This window comes from Pristiophorus japonicus, unplaced genomic scaffold (genome assembly GCF_044704955.1).
Source record: "Pristiophorus japonicus isolate sPriJap1 unplaced genomic scaffold, sPriJap1.hap1 HAP1_SCAFFOLD_532, whole genome shotgun sequence".
In the NCBI taxonomy this organism is placed as follows: Eukaryota; Metazoa; Chordata; class Chondrichthyes; family Pristiophoridae; genus Pristiophorus; species Pristiophorus japonicus.
The window spans coordinates 300,670-322,905 of record NW_027254439.1 but is presented as its reverse complement, the minus strand read 5'-3'; the positions used below and the strand labels follow the sequence as shown (position 1 = coordinate 322,905).

The following is a 22,236-nucleotide window of genomic DNA, read 5'->3' as shown; positions in this document are numbered from 1 at the left end:
TCTTTTTATGAATAAAGTATATTTTGAAATTAAAAAAAAAAGAAACCAGCTTCGAAAAAAGGTGCCAAGAAAGCCATCAAGAAAACACCACCGAAGGGCGGCAAGAAGCGCCGAAAGTCAAGGAAGGAGAGTTATGCTATCTACATCTACAAAGTGATGAAGCAGGTTCACCCCGACACCGGCATCTCCTCCAAGGCCATGGGCATCATGAATTCGTTTGTGAACGATATTTTCGAGCGCATCGCGAGTGAGGCTTCCCGCCTGGCCCATTACAACAAGCGCCGCACCATCAGCTCCTGGGAGATCCAGACCGCCGTGCGCCTGCTGCTGCCCGGGGAGCTGGCCAAGCACGCCGTGTCAGAAGGGACAAAGGTGGTGACCAAATACACCAGCTCCAAGTAAAACTCCACGCTGTCCTGACAGAACAAACCCCAAACACAACGGCTCTTTTAAGAGCCACTCACAACATCATTGAAAGAGCTGCACAAACACATCACCCTTTAGACTGAATTTGCTGTAATTATTTCCCGAACAAGTGTGTGTGAGAACCTTTGTAGTTCCAGCTGTAGATTTAGTTTTGAATTCTCATAAGTAGCTTCACTGACCGGCTTGACCTTGGCGTCGCTGGAATTTCCTGCAGTGAGTAAACTACAAATATGGTGCCTAGTCGCTTTCCCTTTGTTCTCAGACCCGTTCATTCACAGCGCCTGCTGACGAATTTATTTTTGGGGGGCGGGGAAACTCCGATTTCAGTCACATTGTCACTCAAGTCCTTTTCACTTTTTTAAAAATTCCGTTCCCGCTCTGTCTGTTTATTAACCCGAGAGTCCCCGCAGTGTAACAACCCAGAATGGGAGTTCTTAGAGACTAGAACAGGGGCAATTTGAACACTGTCCCTCTTTTTACAGAAGGAATCTCAGTTCTGGTCTCACTCCCACAGCAGCTCCTGTGAAAACAAGTTCACTTTTACAAAGATGGAGCTGGAATGTGTCCCGTTACAGAATCAGTGGGGACTGAGTCCCGCCCGTTACAGACAGTTTGAAACTGAAGCCGAATTTAATCCTGATTGTTACAGGCTGGAATTTGCAAGTAATGAGACAAAAGGAAACAATTATTACATGTAATAAGACAAAAGGAAACAAAAAGTGTTTTGAAGTATTTGGCTAATGGTGAAGTTACTAACATAATCTGCAATTTTACAATTATTGGCGGAATTTTTGAATTAAAAAAATCGTTAAGTTCTGACTGTTGAGAACCAGTAATTTCCACCCTCCTTTCATTGGTGGACGAAGCAGGCTGTGATTGGGAATCGGAAATGACCAATGAAATTCACTACAGAGTCACCAATCACAAGTTCGCTCCCTGCATCCCTCCAGAAGCTATAAGAAGGGCAGATGTGGGAAGAGTTTCTGATTCTTTCTCTAAACCTGTGGATTGTGGAAATGTCGAAGAGGAAAAACCGGCGGAAAAGCTCAGGCCAAGGCCAAGTCTCGCTCCTCCCGGACCGGTCTGCAGTTCCCTGTGGGCCGTGTTCACAGGCTCCTGCGAAAGGGGAACTACGCTGAGCGTGTGAGTGCCGGAGCCCCGGTCTACATGGCTGCTGTGCTCGAGTATCTGAGCGCTGAAATCCTGGAGCTAGCCGGCAATGCGGCCCGCGACAACAAGAAGACCCGTATCATCCCCAGACACCTGCAGCTGGCCATCCGCAATGACGAGGAGCTCAACAAGCTGCTGGGAAAGGTGACCATCGCTCAGGGTGGGGTGCTGCCTAATATCCAGGCTGTGTTGCTGCCCAAGAAAACCATCACTTCTTCCAAGAGCAAATAAAGCAGACAAGATTTAATCTAATAACTTAAAGGCTCTTTTCAGAGCCACCCACAGTTTCTGAAAGGGCTGCTTACTGTCTTAATGGAGACCTTGAGTTCAAGTACCGATAAATAGGTCTGTTTCAGACCTGTATGCGGGAATTTTCAGTACCTGGTATCTGCATTACGGTTCTGTGCTCACACAAACTCTCTTCCAGTTAGCAGCGAATAATTGAACGACAGTTATCAGGGACTCAAAAATTGTATAAAGGCCACAACCAGTTCCCTAAATGTTCTTTAGTCTATCAATGAAAACTGTATGAAGAGATTCATAGAAAATAGGTGCAGGAGTAGGCCATTTGGCCCTTCGAGCCTGCACCACCATTCAATATGATCATGGCTGATCATTCCATCAGTACCCCTTTCCTGCTTTCTCTCCATACCCCTTGATCCCATTAACTGTAAGGGCCATATCTAACTACCTCTTGAATATATCCAATGAACTGGCATCAACAACTCTCTGCGGTAGGGAATTCCACAGGTTAACAACTCTTGAGTGAAGAAGTTTCTCCTCATCTCAGTCCTAAATGGCCTACCCCTTATCCTAAGTCTGTGTCCCCTGATTCTGGATTTCCCCAATATCGGGAACATTCTACCCGCATCTAACCTGTCCCATCCCGTCAGAATCGTATATGTTTCTATGACATCCCCCCCTTATCCTTCTAAACTCCAATGTATAAAGGCCCAGTTGATCCAGTCTCTCCTCATATGTCAGTCCTACCATCCCAGGAATCAGTCTGATGAACCTTCGCTGTACTCCTCAATAGCAAGAATGTCCTTCCTCAGATTAGGAGACCAAAACTGAACACAATAGTCCAGGTGAGACCTCACCAAGGCCCTGTACAACTGCAGTAAGACCTCCCTGCTTCTATACTCAAATCCCCGAGCTATGAAGGCCAACATACCATTTGCTTTCTTCACCGCCTGCTGTAACTGTATGCTAACATTCAATGACTGATGAACCATGACACCCAGGTCTTGTTGCACCTCCCTTTTTACTAATCCGCCGCCATTCAGATAATATTCTGTCTTTGTGTTTTTGCCCCCAAAGTGGATAACCTCACATTTATCCACATTATACTGCATCTGCCATGCATTTGCCCACTCATCTAACCTGTCCAAGTCACCCTGCAGCCTCCAAGCATCCCCCTCACAGCTCAAACCGCCACCCAGTTTAGTGTCATCTGCAAACTTGGAGATATTACACTCAATTCCTTCATCCAAATCATTGATGTATATTGTAAAGAGCTGGGGTCCCAGCACCGAGCCCTGCGGCACTCCACTAGTCACTGCCTGCCATTCTGAAAAGGATCCATTTATCCCGACTGTCTGCTTCCTATCTGCCAACCAGTTCTCTAACCACGTCAGTACATTACCCCCAATACCATGTGCTTTGACCTTGCACACCAATCTCTTGTGTGGGACCTTGTCAAAAGCCTTTTGAAAGTCCAAATACACCACATCCACTGGTTCTCACTTGTACATTCTACTAGTTACATCCTCAAAAAATTCCAGAAGATTTGTCAAGCATGATTTCCTCTTCATAAATCCATGCTGACTTGGACCGATCCTGTCACTGCTTTCCAAATACGCTGCTATTTCATCCTTAATAATGGATTCCAACATTTTCCTCACTACTGATGTCAGGCTAACCGGTCTATAATTACCCGCTTTCTCTCTTTCTCTCTTCCTCCCTTTTTAAAACGTGGCGTTACATTAGCTACCCTCCAGTCCATAAGAACTGATCCAGAGTCGATAGATTGTTGGAAAATGATCACCAATGCATCCACTATTTCTAGGGCCATTTCCTTAAGTACTCTGGGATGCAGACTATCAGGCCCCAGGGATTTATCGGCCTTCAATCCCATCAATTTCCCGCCTAATAAGGATATCCTTCAGTTCTTCCTTCTCACTAGACCCTCGGTCCCCTAGTACTTCCAGAAGGTTATTTGTGTCTTCCTTCATGAAGACAGAACCAAAGTATTTGTTCAATTGGTCTGCCATTTCTTTGTTCCCCATTATAAATTCACCGGAATCCGACTGCAAGGGATCTACATTTGTCGTCACTAATCTTTTTCTCTTCACATATCTATAGAAGCTTTTGCAGTCAGTTTTTATGTTCCCGGCAAGCTTCTTCTCATACTCTATTTCCCCCCTCTTAATTAAACCCTTTGTCCTCCTCTGCTGAATTTTAAATTTCTTCCACTCCTCAGGTTTGTTGCTTTTTCTGGCCAACTTATATGCCTCTTCCTTGGATTTAGCACTATCCCTAATTTCCCTTGTTAGCCGCGGTTGAGCCACCTTCCCCATTTTATTTTTACTCCATACAGAGATGTACAATTGCTGAAGTTCATCCATGTGATCTTTAAATGTTTGCCATTGCCTATCCACCGTCAACCCTTTAAGTGTCATTTGCCAGTCTATTGTAGCCAATTCATGTCTCAAACCATCGAAGTTACCTTTCCTTAAGTTCAGGACCCTTTTTCTGAATTAACTGTGTCACACTCCATCTTAATAAATAATTCTATCATGTTATGTCCATTCTTCCCCAAGGGGTCTCGCACAACAAGATTGCTAATTAGTCCTTTCTCATTACACATCACCCAGCCTAGGATGGCCAGCTCCCAAGTTGGTTCCTCGACATCTTGGCCTAGAAAACCATCCCTAATACACTCCAGGAAATCCTCCTCCACCGCATTGCTACCAGTTTGGTTAGCCCAATCAATATGTAGATTAAAGTTACCCATGATAACTGATGTATTTTTATTGCATGCATCCCTAATTTCTTGTTTGATGCTGTCCCCAACCTTACTACTACTGTTTGGTGGTCTGTACACAACTCCCACTAGCGTTTTCTGCCCCTTGGTATTCTGTAACTCCATCCATACCGATTCTACATCATCCAAGCTAATGTCCTTTCTTACTATTGCATTAATTTCTTCTTTAACCAGCAATGCCACCCCGCCTCCTTTTCCTTTCTGTCTATCCTTCCTAAATGTTGAATACCCCTGGATGTTGAGTTCCCAGCCTTGGTCACCCTGTAGCCATGTCTCTGATGCCAATTACATCATACCCGTTAACTGCTATCTGCACAGTTAATTTGTCTACCTTATTCCAAATACTCCTTGCATTGAGGCACAGAGCCATCAGGCTTGTCTTTCTAACACTCTGTGCCCCTTTAGAATGTTGGTGTAATGTGGCCCTTTTTGCTTTTTGCCTTAGGTTTCTCTGCCCTCCACTTTTACTTTGCTTCTTTGTATCTTTTGTTTCTGCCCCCATTCTACTTCCCTCTGTCTCCCTGCATCGGTTCCCATCCACCTGCCATATTAGTTTAACTCCTCCCCAACAGCACTAGCAAACACTCCCACTTGGACATTGGTTCCAGTCCTGCCCAGGTGCAGACCGTCCGGTTTGTACTGCTCCCACCTCCGCCAGAACCGGTTCCAATGTCCCAAAATTTGTATCCCTCCCTTGTGCACCACTCCTCAAGCCACGTATTCATCTGAGTCAGCGATTGTTAAAATGGCCTAGTTTAATTCTGGTCTGGTTTGAGAGTTCGAATGCTGGTTCTATTCCCGGGAGCTCCGGCCGTTCCCGGGCTGTGTATTGCTCTCCTAAGCCGGTCATTTTAGACCTACACTGAGCAGCCAAGCGCAAGACGGTCACTGCCATGGATGTGGTGTACACTCTGAAACGGCAGGGCCGCACTCGCTGGATTCAACGTGTCCCTCTCCCCCAAGCACAAAGCAAAGGCTCTACTAAGTTGCACCCACTGCCTCGCAGTAGGGGGAAGGAGAGATAGTTGATTAACATTTTGTTCTGTATAGATATATATTTTTCGCCAAGGTCTATATGTTTTAAATCAGCATATGCACGATGGACGGAATATCCTTTTAGTTTCAGAATTATAGACATTTATCGTCGAAGCTTACAACACGGAATGAGGCCACTTTGGCCCATCGTGTCCGTGCCGGCCAACAAAAGGCTATCCAGCCGAATCCCGCTTTCCAGCTTTAGGTTCGTAACTCTGCAGGTTACGGCACTTCAAGTGAACCTCCAAGTAGTTTTAAATAATGTAAGGGTTTCTGCCTCTACCTCCCTTTCAGGCAGTGTGTTCCAGACCCCCACAACCCTCTACGTGAAGACATTTCCCCTCTAAACCTTCGACCAATTACTTTAAATGTATGCCTCCTGTGCTGAGGGAAATAGGCCCTTTACAGCACAGAAGGTATGGCATATTTCAGGTGAAGGTAATACTGAAACAACTAATGTAGTTACAGCAGTGACCGATAAGAAAGGTTAAATTAAACGGTGGGAGGAAGGCAGCATCAGGGCGGAAGGACAGTGAGGGTCTTTTGCCCTCATAGAAGGACTTCCAAATCCTGACCAGAAGTGACCCTCAGACAATCTCGGTTATAAACGGGTCAATGTCTGTCGAACATGTAGATATCTCGATCGATAAAGAAGAGTATGGCTCGGGAGGGGATGGAACTGATGACCTAACTCAAGAATTTGAGATTGTGGCGAGCAGTAAATCTGATTGGATGTTTAAAGAGACCAATGAGAGGTACAGAACAATGGAAATTGACAACGCAGCCAATGAACCAATCACAATCGTTGCCTTCACCTATCCATCATTAGCATAGGGCTGTGGGCGGGCTGTGGAGCTGCCTATATAATGCGAGCTCCGAGCTGAAATTTTTTCATATCTGGACCGGACCGAACAAGACGATGCCTGAGGAAAAGAAAACAGTTACTTCCAAGAAAGGCGCCAAGAAAGTTAAGAAAACACCACCGAAGGGAGGCAAGAAGCGCAGAAAGTCGAGGAAGGAGAGTTACTCTATCTACATCTACAAAGTGATGAAGCAGGTTCATCCCGACACTGGCATTTCCTCCAAGGCCATGGGCATCATGAACTCATTTGTGAACGATATTTTCGAGCGCATTGCGGGTGAGGCTTCCCGCCTGGCCCATTATAACAAGCGATCCACAATCAGTTCTCGGGAGATCCAGACCGCCGTGCGCCTGCTGTTGCCCGGGGAGTTGGCCAAGCACGCCGTATCGGAAGGGACAAAGGCGGTCACTAAGTACACCAGCTCTAAGTAAAACTCCACGCTGTCCTGACAGAACAAACCCCAAACACAACGGCTCTTTTAAGAGCCACCCACAACGTTTCTGAAAGAGCTGCACAAACGCATCACCCTTTAAACTCAATTTACTGTCGTTATTTTCTGAGCAAGTGTGATGACATTTAAAGTTCCAGCTGTAGATTTAGATTTGAATTCTCAGATAGCGGTTTTACTATCCGGTTCAACCTTAGCTTCGCTGATGAATTTTCCTCCCAATAAACTGTACACACTGTCCCTGGTCGCCTGCCAATTAATTATGATCTTGTTTTAGAGGATGAAACTCAGACTTCATTCTCAAGCCCTTTACAATATAAAAAAAATTCTAGTTCGGGTCAACCCGCTTATTAATCCGAGATTCCGAGTGCAACAGCCTAGACTGGGAGTTCTTACAGAGACCAGAACAGAGATTTGGAACCATGTGTCCCTCTTCTCTTTTCACAGAAGGACTCCCAGTTCTGGTCTCACTCCCGCCTGTGCGGAGGATCGATCCATGATCTGTGATTCCCAAATTGTACAAAGATTGAGCTGGAATGTGTTCCGTTACAGAATGTTTGAAACTGAACCCGAATTTAAACCTGATTGTAACACCCTGGAATTTGGAAGGCAATATAGAATACGGCAATAGGAAATAAAAAGTGTTTGGAAATCTTTGGCTAATGGTGAATTTATTAATTTAATCCGCATTGTAAAAATTATTGGCTGGTTTTTTGAAATTGAAGATTCGTTGGAAGTCGAACAGTAATTTTCGCCGTCTTTCCATTGGCGGGCTAAACAGACGATGATTGGTCAGCGGAAAAGACCAATGAAATCCACCGCAGAGCGACCAATCACAAGTTCGTTCCCTGCATCCCTCCAGAAGCTATAAGAAGGGCAGATGTGGGAGGAGTTTCTCATTCTTGTCTGAACTTGTGGACCGTGGAAATGTCTGGAAGAGGAAAAACTGGCGGTAAAGCTCGGGCCAAGGCAAAGTCTCGCTCCTCCCGGGCCGGACTGCAATTCCCTGTGGGCCGTGTTCACAGGCTCCTGCGAAAGGGGAACTACGCTGAGCGTGTGGGTGCCGGAGCCCCGGTCTACATGGCTGCTGTGCTCGAGTATCTGACCGCTGAAATCCTGGAGCTAGCCGGCAACGCGGCCCGCGACAACAAGAAGACCCGCATCATCCCCAGACACCTGCAGCTGGCCATCCGCAACGACGAGGAGCTCAACAAGTTGCTGGGAAAGGTGACCATCGCTCAGGGTGGGGTGCTGCCTAATATCCAGGCTGTGTTGCTGCCCAAGAAAACAACCACTTCGTCCAAGACCAAGTAAAGCGGACAAGATTTAATCTAATAACCCAAAGGCTCTTTTCAGAGCCACCCACAGTATCTTTGAAAGGGCTGCTTACTGTCTTAATGCAGTCAGTCATTTAATTCATGTACCGATAGATGGGCCTGTTTTAGACCTGTAAATATAGAAAATAGGTGCAGGAGTAAGCCATTCGGTCCTTCGAGCCTGCACCACCATTGTGTAAGATCATGGCTGATCATTCCCTAAGTACCCCTTTCCTGCTTTCTCTCCATACCCCTTGATCCCTTTAGCTTTCAGGGCCGCATCAAACTCCCTCTTGAATATATCAAACGAACTGGCATCAACAACTCTGCTGTAGGGAATTCCACAGGTTAACAACTCTTGAATGAATAAGTTTCTCCTCATCTCAGTCCTAAATGGCTTACCCCTTATCCGTATGAGAGTTTTCAGTTCCCAGTATCTGCATTACGGTTCTCTGCTCACACATACACGCTTCCTGTTAACAGCGAATTGTCACTCAACAATTGTATAAATACCGCTACCGGTTCTTTAAATATTCTTTAATCTGTCTGAAAACTAGAGAGTCGTCGGTGATGAATTAATGTAGTAATAAAAGGGCCTAGTTTAATTCTGGTCTGGTGTGAAATAAGTTTGAATGCTGGTTCTGTTCTCGGGAGCTCCGGCCGTTCCCGGGCTGTGTATTTCTCTGCTAAGCCGGTCAGTTTAGACCGCACTGCATCAGCGAGCGATGTACACACACAGGACCCGGGTCAATTGCAGTCCTTCCCAGATCTGCCTGCCCCCATTCTCCGACAACGCCGAATGGGGAAATCTGCGCTCTGCCCCGGGGAACTCGAGGTCAGAGCGACGCAAAGCCGATGTCAGTTTCTGAAAATATTAAAGGGCTCATTAATTAATCGTCAATAACTCCCATGTGAAGGGAGCTGGTATATGAACACACGATCAGTAATCAGTCCACCGCACTCTGCCCGTCCCTACAATGGATTAATGAACACGAAGCTTTGGTTACAAGAGATCGTAGCTCTTTCCTTTGCTGATTTGGTGGCTCTGAAAAGAGCCGTTGTTGCACTTAGTGCCGAAGCTTCGAGCCGAGGCAGGGGGAGTCCAGGCGCGCTCCCCGCGGATGCGGCGAGCCAGCTGGATGTCTTTGGGCATGATGGTGACTCGCTTGGCGTGGATGGCGCACAGGTTGGTGTCCTCAAAGAGCCCCACCAGGTAAGCCTCGCTGGCCTCCTGCAGGGCCATGACGGCCGAGCTCTGGAAGCGCAGGTCGGTCTTGAAGTCCTGAGCGATCTCCCGCACCAGGCGCTGGAAGGGCAGTTTGCGGATCAGCAGCTCGGTGGATTTCTGGTAGCGGCGGATCTCCCTCAGAGCCACGGTGCCGGGTCGGTAGCGATGAGGCTTTTTCACTCCACCCGTGGCCGGAGCGCTCTTCCGGGCCGCTTTGGTCGCCAGCTGTTTGCGAGGAGCTTTCCCTCCGGTGGATTTGCGCGCTGTCTGCTTGGTCCTGGCCATTTTCCTGAACGGATCTCAGCACAATCTGGGACACATAGATTGTTAATGCAGAACGGCCTCTGGGGCCTCCTTTTAAAGTGTGTGAGGGTCCGCCCCGGGGATGTGATTGGCGGTCAGGCTCCAGCCAATCAAGTTTGACCCAAGCACCGAGAGTGAAAATGAAGGGCGGGGATTACTGGGCCCTGATTGGCTGAACTGAAACTGACAGTTCGTTAATTTCAAAAAGCCCGCCAATTTCACAGGATCAACCAACAGAGATTAAATAAAATCTAATTTCCCGCCAGCAATTTAAGAATCCGCTCTTTATAACGGCGATTGTGCCCCATTATAAGTCACCAATCCCATTCTCTGTAACATTCCGGTTTGAATTATGTTCTATTCCCTGATCGGTCTGTACAGGGCGGGAATAAATCCCCGGTCACTGCTTCCTGTAAACACAAAGTCCCGCATCGATCCCGCCAGTGCCATACCATTTAATCGATTCTCACACAGAAACCTCACATGACAGGAATTATGTGAGGAGACTGTGTATCCCGCCCGGTAATTATGACTGTCAGCCGGAGTTTCTGATCTCTCATATTTACAATAGTTGTAAAATATTTAATTCCCATATTCCTACAGCGACTACACTCTCAAAGTACTTCATTGGTGTTGAGACATTGGTCGTGAAAGGCGCTATATAAATCCAAATCTTTCTTTCCATTAATTAAACAGCCGAAACCATTTCCCAACCAAACTGTCCGCGCTCCGATCCCCAGGTCGTTGCTCTCTCTGTGAGGCGGTGGGTGGCTCTTAGAAGAGCCTTTGTGTTGTATTTGGGGGAAAAGGTCGAGTTATTTAGCCGCCGAATCCATAAAGAGTGCGGCCCTGCCGTTTCAAAGCGTACACCACATCCATGGCAGTGACCGTCTTGCGCTTAGCGTGCTCAGTGTAGGTGACCGCATCCCTGATCACATTCTCCAAGAAAACCTTCAGCACCCCGCGTGTCTCCTCGTAGATCAGGCCCGAGATCCGCTTGACACCGCCACGGCGAGCCAGGCGGCGGATGGCTGGTTTGGTAATGCCCTGGATGTTATCACGGAGCACTTTACGGTGCCGCTTGGCTCCGCCTTTACCCAGTCCTTTGCCTCCTTTACCTCGACCAGACATGATGATTCTTCACTCAAACAGCCGCTGAATGAGACGCGAGCTCCTCCCGGCTCTTTTTTATATAGCCGGAGCCGACCTGACTGAGAAAACGCAGAGTGAGAGAGGCGGGAAGGGGAGGAGACATAGTCAAGATTGACAGACAGAGCAGAGAGCGGCCTCTGATCTTCCAGCTCCGCCTCCAGCTTTCTGCAGCCGCCAATTTCAAAACATTTTCCCACAATAGAACCGAAACAGACTCGGAATTTATATTCAAAGCTTCCAGAAACCAGAAGCTTTTAAATGTCTCGTTAAAATTAGCAATCGCGAATATTCCCGCCTATATACAGCCCCTTCCCTGTTAATCTCCCCACACTTCCTCTCACAGACGGGTTCAGCAGTTTACAAACACCTTATTCCAGCTGATTTGGAGAATGTGGTGTTTAGGGTTTGAGTTGTGAGGCGGGGTATCTCCGCCAGTATCACCCTCTCAGACTCTCCCCCTTAATCTGTGAAATGACAATGACCAGGAACTGAGACTGGAGCCGAACACATCCCCAGTTACAGTGAGGCCCGGGCCGGACATCCCATTCTCTGTGTGTTTTATTGCAGACACTGGGGGAGGGGTGGGTGCAGCCTATGTCAGCGAGTCACCAGGGATCCTGGCTTCATGTTCAATGTTTTCTGTCTGAAATCTGAGCCCAGCCCCGGGACAGGGGTCATTTGATTCGGGGATCAGCTCTTTTCTGAGGTGTGGGTGGCTCTGAGAAGAGCCTTTGGGTTCAGATGTTTACAAGTTGAATTTTTTATTTACTTTTTGGGCGTTGCTTTCTTGGGTTTTGCTGATTTGGCCTTGGCCCTCGGTTTTTCCACCTTTTTGGCCGCCTTCACCTTTGCGCCCGAGGCCTTCTTGGGGCTCTTGGGCTTCGCCGCCGCCGCCTTCTTCCTAGCCGCCGCTTTCGCTGTCTTTTTTACTGTTGGCGCCTTCTTGACCGGAGATTTCTTCGCTGCTGGTTTCTTGGCCGAAGATTTCTTGGCTGCTGGTTTCTTGGCCGGAGATTTCTTGGCTGCTGGTTTCTTGACTGGAGTTTTACATAGAAACATAGAAAATAGGTGCAGGAGTAGGCCACTCGGCCCCTCCAGCCTGCACCGCCATTCAATGAGTTCATGGCTGAACATTCAACTTCAGTACCCCATTCCTGCTTTCTCGCCATACCCCTTGATCCCCCTAGTAGTAAGGACCTCATCTAACTCCTTTTTGAATATATTTAGTGAATTGGCCTCAACAACTTTCTGTGGTAGAGAATTCCATAGGTTCACCACTCTCTGGGTGAAGAAGTTCCTCCGCATCTCGGTCCTAAATGGCTTACCCCTTTCCTTAGACTGTGACCTCTGGTTCTGGACTTCCCCAACATTGGGAACATTCTTCCTGCATCTAACCTGTCTAACCCCGTCAGAATTTTAAATGTTTCTATGAGGTCCCCTCTCATTCTTCTGAACTCCAGTGAATACAAGCCCAGTTGATCCAGTCTTTCTTGATAGGTCAGTCCCGCCATCCCGGGAATCAGTCTGGTGAACCTTCGCTGCACTCCCTCAATAGCAAGAATGTCCTTCCTCAGGTTAGGAGACCAAAACTGTACATAATACTCCAGGTGTGGCCTCACCAATGCCCTGTACAACTGTAGCAACACCTCCCTGCCCCTGTACTCAAATCCCCTTGCTATGAAGGCCAACATGCCATTTGCTTTCTTAACCGCCTGCTGCACCTGCATGCCAACCTTCAATGACTGATGTACCATGACACCCAGGTCTCTTTGCACCTCCCCTTTTCCTAATCTGTCACCATTCAGATAATAGTCTGTCTCTCTGTTTTTACCACCAAAGTGGATAACCTCACATTTATCCACATTATACTTCATCTGCCATGCATTTGCCCACTCACCTAACCTATCCAAGTCGCTCTGCAGCCTCACCGCATCCTCCTCGCAGCCCACACTGCCACCCAACTTAGTGTCATCCGCAAATTTGGAGATACTACATTTAATCCCCTTATCTAAATCATTAATGTACAGTGTAAACAGCTGGGGCCCCAGCACAGAACCTTGCGGTACCCCACTAGTCACTGCCTGCCATTCTGAAAAGTACCCATTTACTCCTACTCTTTGCTTCCTGTCTGACAACCAGTTCTCAATCCATGTCAGTACACTACCCCCAATCCCATGTGCTCTAACTTTGCACATCAATCTCTTGTGTGGGACCTTGTCGAACGCCTTCTGAAAGTCCAAATATACCACATCAACTGGTTCTCCCTTATCCACTCTACTGGAAACATCCTCAAAAAATTCCAGAAGATTTGTCAAGCATGATTTCCCTTTCACAAATCCATGCTGACTTGGACCTATCATGTCACCTCTTTCCAAATGCACTGCTATGACATCCTTAATAATTGATTCCATCATTTTACCCACTACCGATGTCAGGCTGACCGGTCTATAATTCCATGTTTTCTCTCTCCCTCCTTTTTTAAAAAGTGGGGTTACATTGGCTACCCTCCACTCCATAGGAACTAATCCAGAGTCAATGGAATGTTGGAAAATGACTGTCAACGCATCCACTATTTCCAAGGCCACCTCCTTAAGTACTCTGGGATGCAGTCCATCAGGCCCTGGGGATTTATCGGCCTTCAATCCCATCAATTTTCCCAACACAATTTCCCGGCTAATAAGGATTTCCCTCAGTTCCTCCTCCTTACTAGACCCCCCGACCCCTTTTATAACCGGAAGGTTGTTCGTGTCCTCCTTCGTGAATACCGAACCAAAGTACTTGTTCAATTGGTCCGCCATTCCTTTGTTCCCCGTTATGACTTCCCCTGATTCTGACTGCAGGGGACCTACGTTTGTCTTTACTAACCTTTTTCTCTTTACATATCTATAGAAACTTTTGCAATCTGTCTTAATGTTCCCTGCAAGCTTCTTCTCATACTCCATTTTCCCTGCCCTAATCAAACCCTTTGTCCTCCTCTGCTGAGTTCTAAATTTCTCCCAGTCCCCAGGTTCGCTGCTATTTCTGGCCAATTTGTATGCCACTTCCTTGGCTTTAATACTATCCCTGATTTCCCTTGATAGCCACGGTTGAGCCACCTTCCCTTTTTTATTTTTATGCCAGACAGGAATGTACAATTGTTGTAGTTCATCCATGTGGTCTCTAAATGTCTGCCATTGCCCATCCACAGTCAACCCCTTAAGTATCATTCGCCAATCCATCCCAGCCAATTCACGCCTCATACCTTCAAAGTTAGCCTTCTTTAAGTTCTGGACCATGGTCTCTGAATTAAATGTTTCATTCTCCATCCCAATGCAGAATTCCACCATATTATGGTCACTCTTCCCCAAAGGGCCTCGCACAACGAGATTGCTAATTAATCCTCTCTCATTACATAACACCCAGTCTAAGATGGCCTCCCCCCTAGTTGGTTCCTCGACATATTGGTCTAAAAAACCATCCCTTATGCACTCCAGGAAATCCTCCTCCACCGTATTGCTTCCAGTTTGGTTAGCCCAATCTATGTGCATATTAAAGTCACCCATTATAACTGCTGCACCTTTATTGCACGCACCCCTAATTTCATGTTTGATGCCCTCCCCAACATCACTACTACTGTTTGGAGGTCTGTACACAACTCCCACTAACGTTTTTTGCCCTTTGGTGTTCTGCAGCTCTACCCATATAGATTCCACATCATCCAAGCTAATGTCCTTCCTAACTATTGCCTTAATCTCCTCCTTAACCAGCAATGCTACCCCACCTCCTTTTCCTTTTATTCTATCCTTCCTGAATGTTGAATACCCCTGGATGTTGAGTTCCCAGCCCTGATCATCCTGGAGCCACGTCTCCGTAATCCCAATCACATCATATTTGTTAACATCTATTTGCACAGTTAATTCATCCACCTTATTGCAGATACTCCTTGCATTAAGACACAAAGCCTTTAGGCTTGTTTTTTTAACACCCTCTGTCCTTTTAGAATTTTGCTGTACAATGGCCCTTTTTGTTCTTTGCCTTGGGTTTCTCTGCCCTCCATTTTTCCTCATCTCCTTTCTGTCTTTTGTTTTTGCCTCCTTTTTGTTTCCCTCTATCTCCCTGCATTGGTTCCCATCCCCCTGCCATATTAGTTTAACTCCTCCCTAACAGCACTAGCAAACACTCCCCTGAGGACATTGGTTCCGATTCTGCCCAGGTGCAGACCGTCCGGATTGTACTGGTCCCACCTCCCCCAGAACCGGTTCCAATGCCCCAGGAATTTGAATCTCTCCCTGCTGCACCATTGCTCAAGCCACGTATTCATCTGAGCTATCCTGCAATTCCTACTCTGACTAGCACGTGGCACTGGTAGCAATCCCGAGATTACTACTTTTGAGGTCCTACTTTTTAATTTAGCTCCTAGCTCCTTAAATTCATTTCGTAGGAACTCATCCCTTTTTTTACCTATGTCATTGGTACCAACGTGCACCACGACAACTGGCTGTTCTCCCTCCCTTTTTAGAATGTCCTGCACCCGCTCCGAGACATCCTTGACCCTTGCACCAGGGAGGCAACATACCATCCTGGAGTCTTGGTTGCGGCCGCAGAAACGCCTATCTATTCCCCTTACAATTGAATCCCCTATCACTATCGCTTGCCCACTCTTTTTCCTGCCCTCCTGTGCAACAGAGCCAGCCACGGTGCCATGAACTTGGCTGCTGCTGCCTGCTCCTGATGAGTCATCCCCCTCAACAGCACTCAAAGCAGTGTATCTGTTTTGCAGTGGGATGACCACAGGGGACCCCTGCACTACCTTCCTTGCACTACTCTTCCTGCAGGTCTTCCATTCCCTCGCTGGCTGTGGACCCTTCTCCTGCGGTAAGACCAACTCGCTACACGTGATACTCACGTCATTCTCAGCATCGTGGATGCTCCAGAGTGAATCCACCTTCAGCTCCAACTCCGCAACGCGGACCGTCAGTAGCCGGAGGTGGACACACTTCCCGCACATGTAGTCGTCAGGGACACTGGTGTTGTCCCCGTGTTCCCACATGGTACAGGAGGAGCATATCACACGACCGAGCTGTCCTGCCATGACTTAACCCTTAGATACACTTAAATTGCCGACAACAATGTTAAAAGTTACTGACTAATAAAGAAAAAGAAAAACTACTCACCAATCAGCAGCCAATCACTTACCACGTTGGCTGTGACGTCACCTTTTGATTTCTTTCTACTTCTTTTTTGACTTCTCTCAGCTGGAGCTGCACAAGTACGTCTCTCTCGACGCTCCCCGGACTGCTGAGCCTTGGCTGCTGGTTTCTTTACCTTCCTTCCCACTTTCCCCTGGTTTTCCTTCTTAGCGACTTTGAAGGAGCCCGAGGCGCCCGTACCCTTGGTCTGCACCAGGAAGCCATTTGTTACATTCCTCTTGATACTGAACCTGATCTGGGACCCGCGCTTCTCCACATCCACGCCTTTGGCCGCCAGAGCCTTCTTTATCGCGGCCAGGGACATCCCCTTGCGATCGCTGCCATCGGCCACAACCTTGAGGTTCTGTTCGCCCAACGTGGGACCGGCTGGCTTGGAGCGGGGAGCTGCCTTCTTCTTCATACTGGGAGCCTTGGTTTGAGCTGCGGCGGCAGGAGGAGCGGTTTCGGCGGCTGCAGTGTCAGTCATGTCGGTGACTCTGTGGAAAATCTCTCTGACAGTCAGAGCTCGGTCAGAAATGAAACGGGAGGCGGCGGCACAGAGCAACTTAAAGGCAGCGAGCGGACGGGGCGGAGACATCCTGCTGTCAGCTCCCCGCCCCTCCAGCCTCTCTGTGTTTCTCTCTCCTCATTAACTGTCCGATTCCAATTCAACCCGGGCCCTCCAGATTCCCAGACTGGCCTCTTTCTGTCCCGAACACCGGGATGTTTGTTGTCGAGAAAGTTTCATCCGAATTGAAGACAGCAATTTGGATTTAAACCCGTTTCATTGCTGCACTGATCGCGCTCTCTCACCCGATCGCGGACATTTTGTCTGTTTTTCGATTGAAATTTGAAATCACATCAAATTTGACGTTTAATTCCCACTTTAGACCTGAGCAGGGCAGCAGGGCGATCCTGTGACAGGGAAATCTTTGAATTTTACACAAGAGGGACTCTGGAATCCGGCGATGAGACGGACACACAAACACAGTGACATTAATCTCACCGGGCCGCCCCTTTAACACACTCTCATCACACAATGTTCACATCTGCACATTCACAGCACAAACTGTCCCAGATTTACAGCTCCCAGCACAGGGTTACCTCTCCGCTCGGCCTGTGCTGCCGATTCTCGGGGTTAGTTGTAGTTTCCCAGCTCAGTAAGTGTTAAACACTCTGAGGCCGGCGCTCCTCACAATATCTGTTCCCCAGATTCAGGGGCAGGAGCCAATCACAGCAGTGGCTGGCTTAACCCATATCTGCAGTTAAGTGGTTATATTGTTCCAATGCAGAAATATGTTTGATTAGTATGAAAATATAAATTATATGTTCACCGTCCCTCCAGCCTTTCTTTGTCTCTCGCCTCCTAAACTGAGCGACATTCAACAGTAACGAGTGTCCTATCCATCCCATGCTCATCACCCAGAGATGTGTCTCCATATTACGCTCAATACTAGTATCAGACATTCCTGTACCGCACTACGAAAGATAGAGAGAGATACACACACTTTATCAGTCTTACACTTGGTATCAGTTTCCCATATTACGCTCAGTCACAGTGCCACACCGTCATGTACAGCACCAGAGAGAGAAACAGAAACAGTATCAGGATTGTACTTCCAATAGTGTTTCCACATCATGCTCATTAGCAGTATCCCCCATCACAGACAGTACAAGAGAAAGAGGATTGTAACAGAGTCAGAGATGGGGGAGAGTGCTGAGTGAGAGACAGGAGAGATCGAGGTCGGGCGGTGAGACACAGAAACATGCACAGGAGCAGTTCCAGACTGACCTGTGAGGTCCGGTCTTATCCTGAAAGTCCCATTGGGGAGATAGAAGATGCAGTCCCCTCTCTCACTGCTGTTGTACCACAGAGGGAGACATTATTAATCCCACACTGCTGGACAGTGTCAGAGACTGAGAGAAACAAGGTCCCACATTTAACCATCGCTTGCCTGTTGTACTCCCTGTAATCTTGCAGCTCATGGCTGTTCGGTATTATTCTCAGTGACTGAGTGTTTCACTCTAATTAAATTAATCTGGGAACGTTTCTGTCAGATATTAACTCCTGCACAGTCCCAGCAAACACTCCTGCTCCCTCGTCCCTCCGATGATTCTGCAGGATTGCTTGGTGAAGACGGGCTCACGAAGAGAAAAACATCCTGCATGGCATGATCCCAAATTGAGCATCTCAAAGAGGCAAGGCCCCCAGCTTTAAACATTCTCTGCCCTTCAGGCCTCCATAACCAGTGCCTGTGAAGAGACACTTGGTCACTCAACCAGAAAACTCCAGGACTGGTTTGATGAGAATGATCAGGAGATCCAAGAACTAACAGATCGCAAGCGCAGAGCATTTCTGAGCCTCAAGCAACAACACAACTCAGGAGCAGCAAAGCAACATTACAGGCAGCTCAAGGCTGAGGTCCAACAAAAAACCTGGGACCTAACAAACAGCTGGTGGATGGAGAAAGCACAGGAGATACAACAACTGGCCAACAGCCATGATGTGTGAGGATTTTTCATCACAGTCAAGGCCACCTATGATCCAAACTCCCAAGGACCCACCCCACTGCTGGCCAAGAACGAGGAAACCATCAAGGACACCGAGGCTGTCAGGGTCCGCTGGAAGGAGGACTTCGAAGATCACCTCAATCGAGACTCTGCCTTTGACTCGAGTGTTCTCAATTCCATCCCGCAGCATGCGACCTGCCACCACCTCAGCGAAACCCCAACGGTGCATGAGGTAGGAAAAGCCATAAGACAACTCAAGAACAACAAGGCTATGGGAGCGGATGGTATCTCTGCTGAGGCACTAATGTATGGCGGAGAGGCGCTGTTGACGCGGATACATGACCTCATCTGGAGGGAGGAGAGTATGCCGGGAGATCTGAGAGATGCAGTGATCGTGACCATCTTTAAAAAAGGGGACAAGTCCGACTGCGGCAATTACTTAGGAATCTCCCTGCTATCAACCACTGGGAAGGTTGTCGCTAGAGTCCTCCTCAACCATCTTCACCCTGTGACCGAGGAGAACCTCCCAGAATCACAGTGCGGATTTCATCCCCTATGGTGCATAGAAACAGAGGAACATAGAAAATAGGTGCAGGAGTAGGCCATTCGGCTCTTCGAGCCTGCACCACCATTCAATAAGATCATGGCTGATCATTCAACTCAGTACCCCTTTCCTGCTTTCTCTCCATACCCCTTGATCCCTTTAGCCGTAAGGGCCATATCTAACTCCCTCTTGAATATATCCAATCAACTGGCATCAACAACTCTTTGCAGTGGGGAATTCCACAGGTTAACAACTCTCTGAGTGAAGAAGTTTCTTCTCAACTCAGTCCTAAATAGCTTACTCCTTATCATTAGACTGTGACCCCTGGTTCTGGACTTACCCAACATCGGGAACATTCTTCCTACATCTAACCTGTCCAGTCCTGTCAGAATTTTATATGTTTCAATGAGATCCCCTCTCATCCTTCTAAACTCCAGTGAATACAGGCCCAGTCAATCCAGTCTCTCCTCATATGTCAGTCCAGCCATCCCGGGAATCAATCTGGTGAACCTTCGCTGCACTCCCTCAATAGCAAGAACATCCTTCCTCAGATTAGGAGACCCAAACTGACCACCTCACCAAGGCCCTGTACAACTGCAGTAAGACCTCCCTGTTCCTATACTCAAATCCCCTAGCCATGAAGGCCAACATACCATTTGCCTTCTTCACCACCTGCTGTACCTGAATGCCAACTTTCAATGACTGATGTACCATGACACCCAGGTCTCGTTGCACCTCCCCTTTTCCTAATCTGCCGCCATTCAGATAATATTCTGCCTTCGTGTTTTTTCCCCCAAAGTGGATAACCTCACATTTATCCACATTATACTGCATCTGCCATGCATTTGTCCACCTACCTAACCTGTCCATGTCACCCTGCAGCCTCTTAGCGTTCTCCTCACAGCTCACTTCATCACCCAGTTTAGTGTCATCTGCAAACTTGGAGATATTACACTCAATTTCTTCATCCAAATCATTAATGTATATTGTAAATAGCTGGGGTCCCAGCACTGAGCCCTGCGGCACCCCAGTAGTCACTGCCTGCCATTCTGAAAAGGACCCGTTAATCCCGATTCCCTGCTTCCTGTCTGGCAACCAGTTCTCTATCCACGTCAGTACATTACCCCCAATAACATGTGCTTTAATTTTGCACACCAATCTCTTGTGTGGGACCTTGTCAAAAGGGCAAATACATCAGCTCCACTGGTTCTCCCCTGTCCACTCTACTAGTTACATCCTCAAAAAATTCCAGAACATTTGTCAAGCATGATTTCCCTTTCATGATTTCCCATGTTGACTTGTCACTGTCACTGCTTTCCAAATGCGCTGTTATTTCATCTTTAATAATTGATTCCAACTTTTTCCCCACTACTGATGTCAGGCTAACCTGTCTATAATTATCCATTTTCTCTCTCCCTCCTTTTTTAAAAAGTGGTGTTACGTTATCTACCCTCCAGTTCATAGGAACTGATCCAGAGTCGATAGACCGTTGGAAAATGATCACCAATGCATCTACTATTCCTAGGGCCACTTCCTTAAGTAGTCTGGGATGCAGACTATCAGGCCCCGGGGATTTATCGGCCTTTAATCCGATCAATTTCCCTAACACAATTTCCCGCCTAATAAGGATATCCTTCAGTTCCTCCTTCTCACAAGACCCTCGGTCCCCTAGTACTTCCAGAAGGTTATTCGTGTCTTCCTTCGTGAAGACAGAACCAAAGTATTTGTTCAGTTGGTCTGCCATTTCTTTGTTCCCCATTATAAATTCACCTGAATCTGATTGCAAGGGACCTACATTTGTCTTCACTAATCTTTTTCTCTTCACATATCTATCAAAGCTTTTGCAGTCAGTTTTTATGTTCCTGGCAAGCTTCCTTCACACTCTATTTTCCCCCTCCGAATTAAACCCTTTTTCCTCCTCTGCCGAATTCTAAATTTCTCCCAGTCCTCTGGTTTGCTGCTTTTTTGGGCCAATTTATATGCCTCTTTCTTGGATTTAACACTATCCTTAATTTCCCTGTTAGCCACGGTTGAACCACCTTCCCCGTTTTATTTTTACTCCAAACAGGGATGCACAATTGTTGAAGTTCATCCATGTGATCTTTAAATGCTTGCTATTGCCTATCCACCATCAACCCTTTAAGGATCATTTGCCAGTCTATTCTAACCAATTTCACATATCATACCATCGAAGTTACATTTCCTCAAGTTCAGGACCCTAGTCTCTGAAGGAACTGTGGCACTATCCATCTTAATAAAGAATTTTACCATATTATGGTCACTCTTCTCCAAGGGGCCTTGCACAACAAGATTGCTAATTAGTCCTTTCTCATTACACATCACCCAGTCTAGGATGGCCCGCCCTTTAATTGGTTCCTCGACATATTGGTCCAGAAAACCATCCCTAACACTTTCCAGGAAATCCTCCTCCACCATATTGCTACCAGTTTGGTTATCACAATCTATATGTAGATTAAAGTCGCCCATGATAACTGCTGTACCTTTATTGCATGCATCCCTAATTTCTTGTTTGATGCTGTCCCCAACCTCACTACTAGTGTTTGGTGGTCTGTACAGAACTCCCACTAGCGTTTTCTGCCCTTTGGTATTCCGCAGCTCCAACCATACAGATTCCACATCATGCAAACTGATGTCCTTCCTTACTATTGCGTTAATTTCCTCGTTAACCAGCAACACTACCCCATGTCCTTTTCCTTTCTGTCTATCCTTCCTGAATGATGAATACCCCTGGATGTTGAGTTCCCAGCCTTGGTCACCCTGGAGCCATGTCTCCGTGATGCCAATTATATCATATTCATTCATTGCTGCCTGTGCAATTAATTCTTCCACCATGTTATGAATACTCTTTGCATTGAGGCAGAGAACCTTCAGACTTGTCTTTTTAACACACTTTGCCCTTTTAGAATTTTGCTGCAATGTGGCCCTTTTGGATTTTTGCCTTGGGTTTCTCTGCCCTCCACTTTTACTTTTCTTCTTTCAGTCATTTGCTTCTGTCCCCATTCTAC

At 47.2% G+C, this 22,236-nt stretch overlaps 3 protein-coding genes across 3 annotated transcripts; 2 read left to right on the top strand and 1 right to left on the bottom strand.

The window, feature by feature from the left end:
* Positions 1 to 39: 39 nt before the first annotated feature.
* On the top strand, positions 40 to 402 carry LOC139254089 (histone H2B 1.2-like; the record flags this gene model as incomplete). Its single annotated transcript, XM_070873633.1, has 1 exon — positions 40 to 402. A coding segment is annotated over one exon (363 nt), but the record flags the coding sequence as incomplete, so codon positions are not given.
* A 6,193-nt stretch (positions 403 to 6,595) lies between these two features.
* LOC139254083 (histone H2B 1.2-like) lies at positions 6,596 to 7,094 on the top strand. The gene has a single exon (XM_070873629.1). It carries the CDS (start codon positions 6,597 to 6,599, stop codon positions 6,969 to 6,971), a length of 375 nt encoding a protein of 124 aa, XP_070729730.1. The 5' UTR covers position 6,596; the 3' UTR covers positions 6,972 to 7,094.
* Positions 7,095 to 10,979: 3,885 nt separating this feature from the next.
* Positions 10,980 to 16,642, bottom strand: LOC139254088 (uncharacterized). Its single transcript, XM_070873632.1, has 3 exons — positions 16,457 to 16,642; positions 11,834 to 12,019; positions 10,980 to 11,042 (listed from the first exon to the last, which is right to left on the bottom strand). Exons 1-3 carry the CDS (start codon positions 16,640 to 16,642, stop codon positions 10,980 to 10,982), a joined length of 435 nt encoding a protein of 144 aa, XP_070729733.1.
* Between the last annotated feature and the right edge of the window lie 5,594 nt (positions 16,643 to 22,236).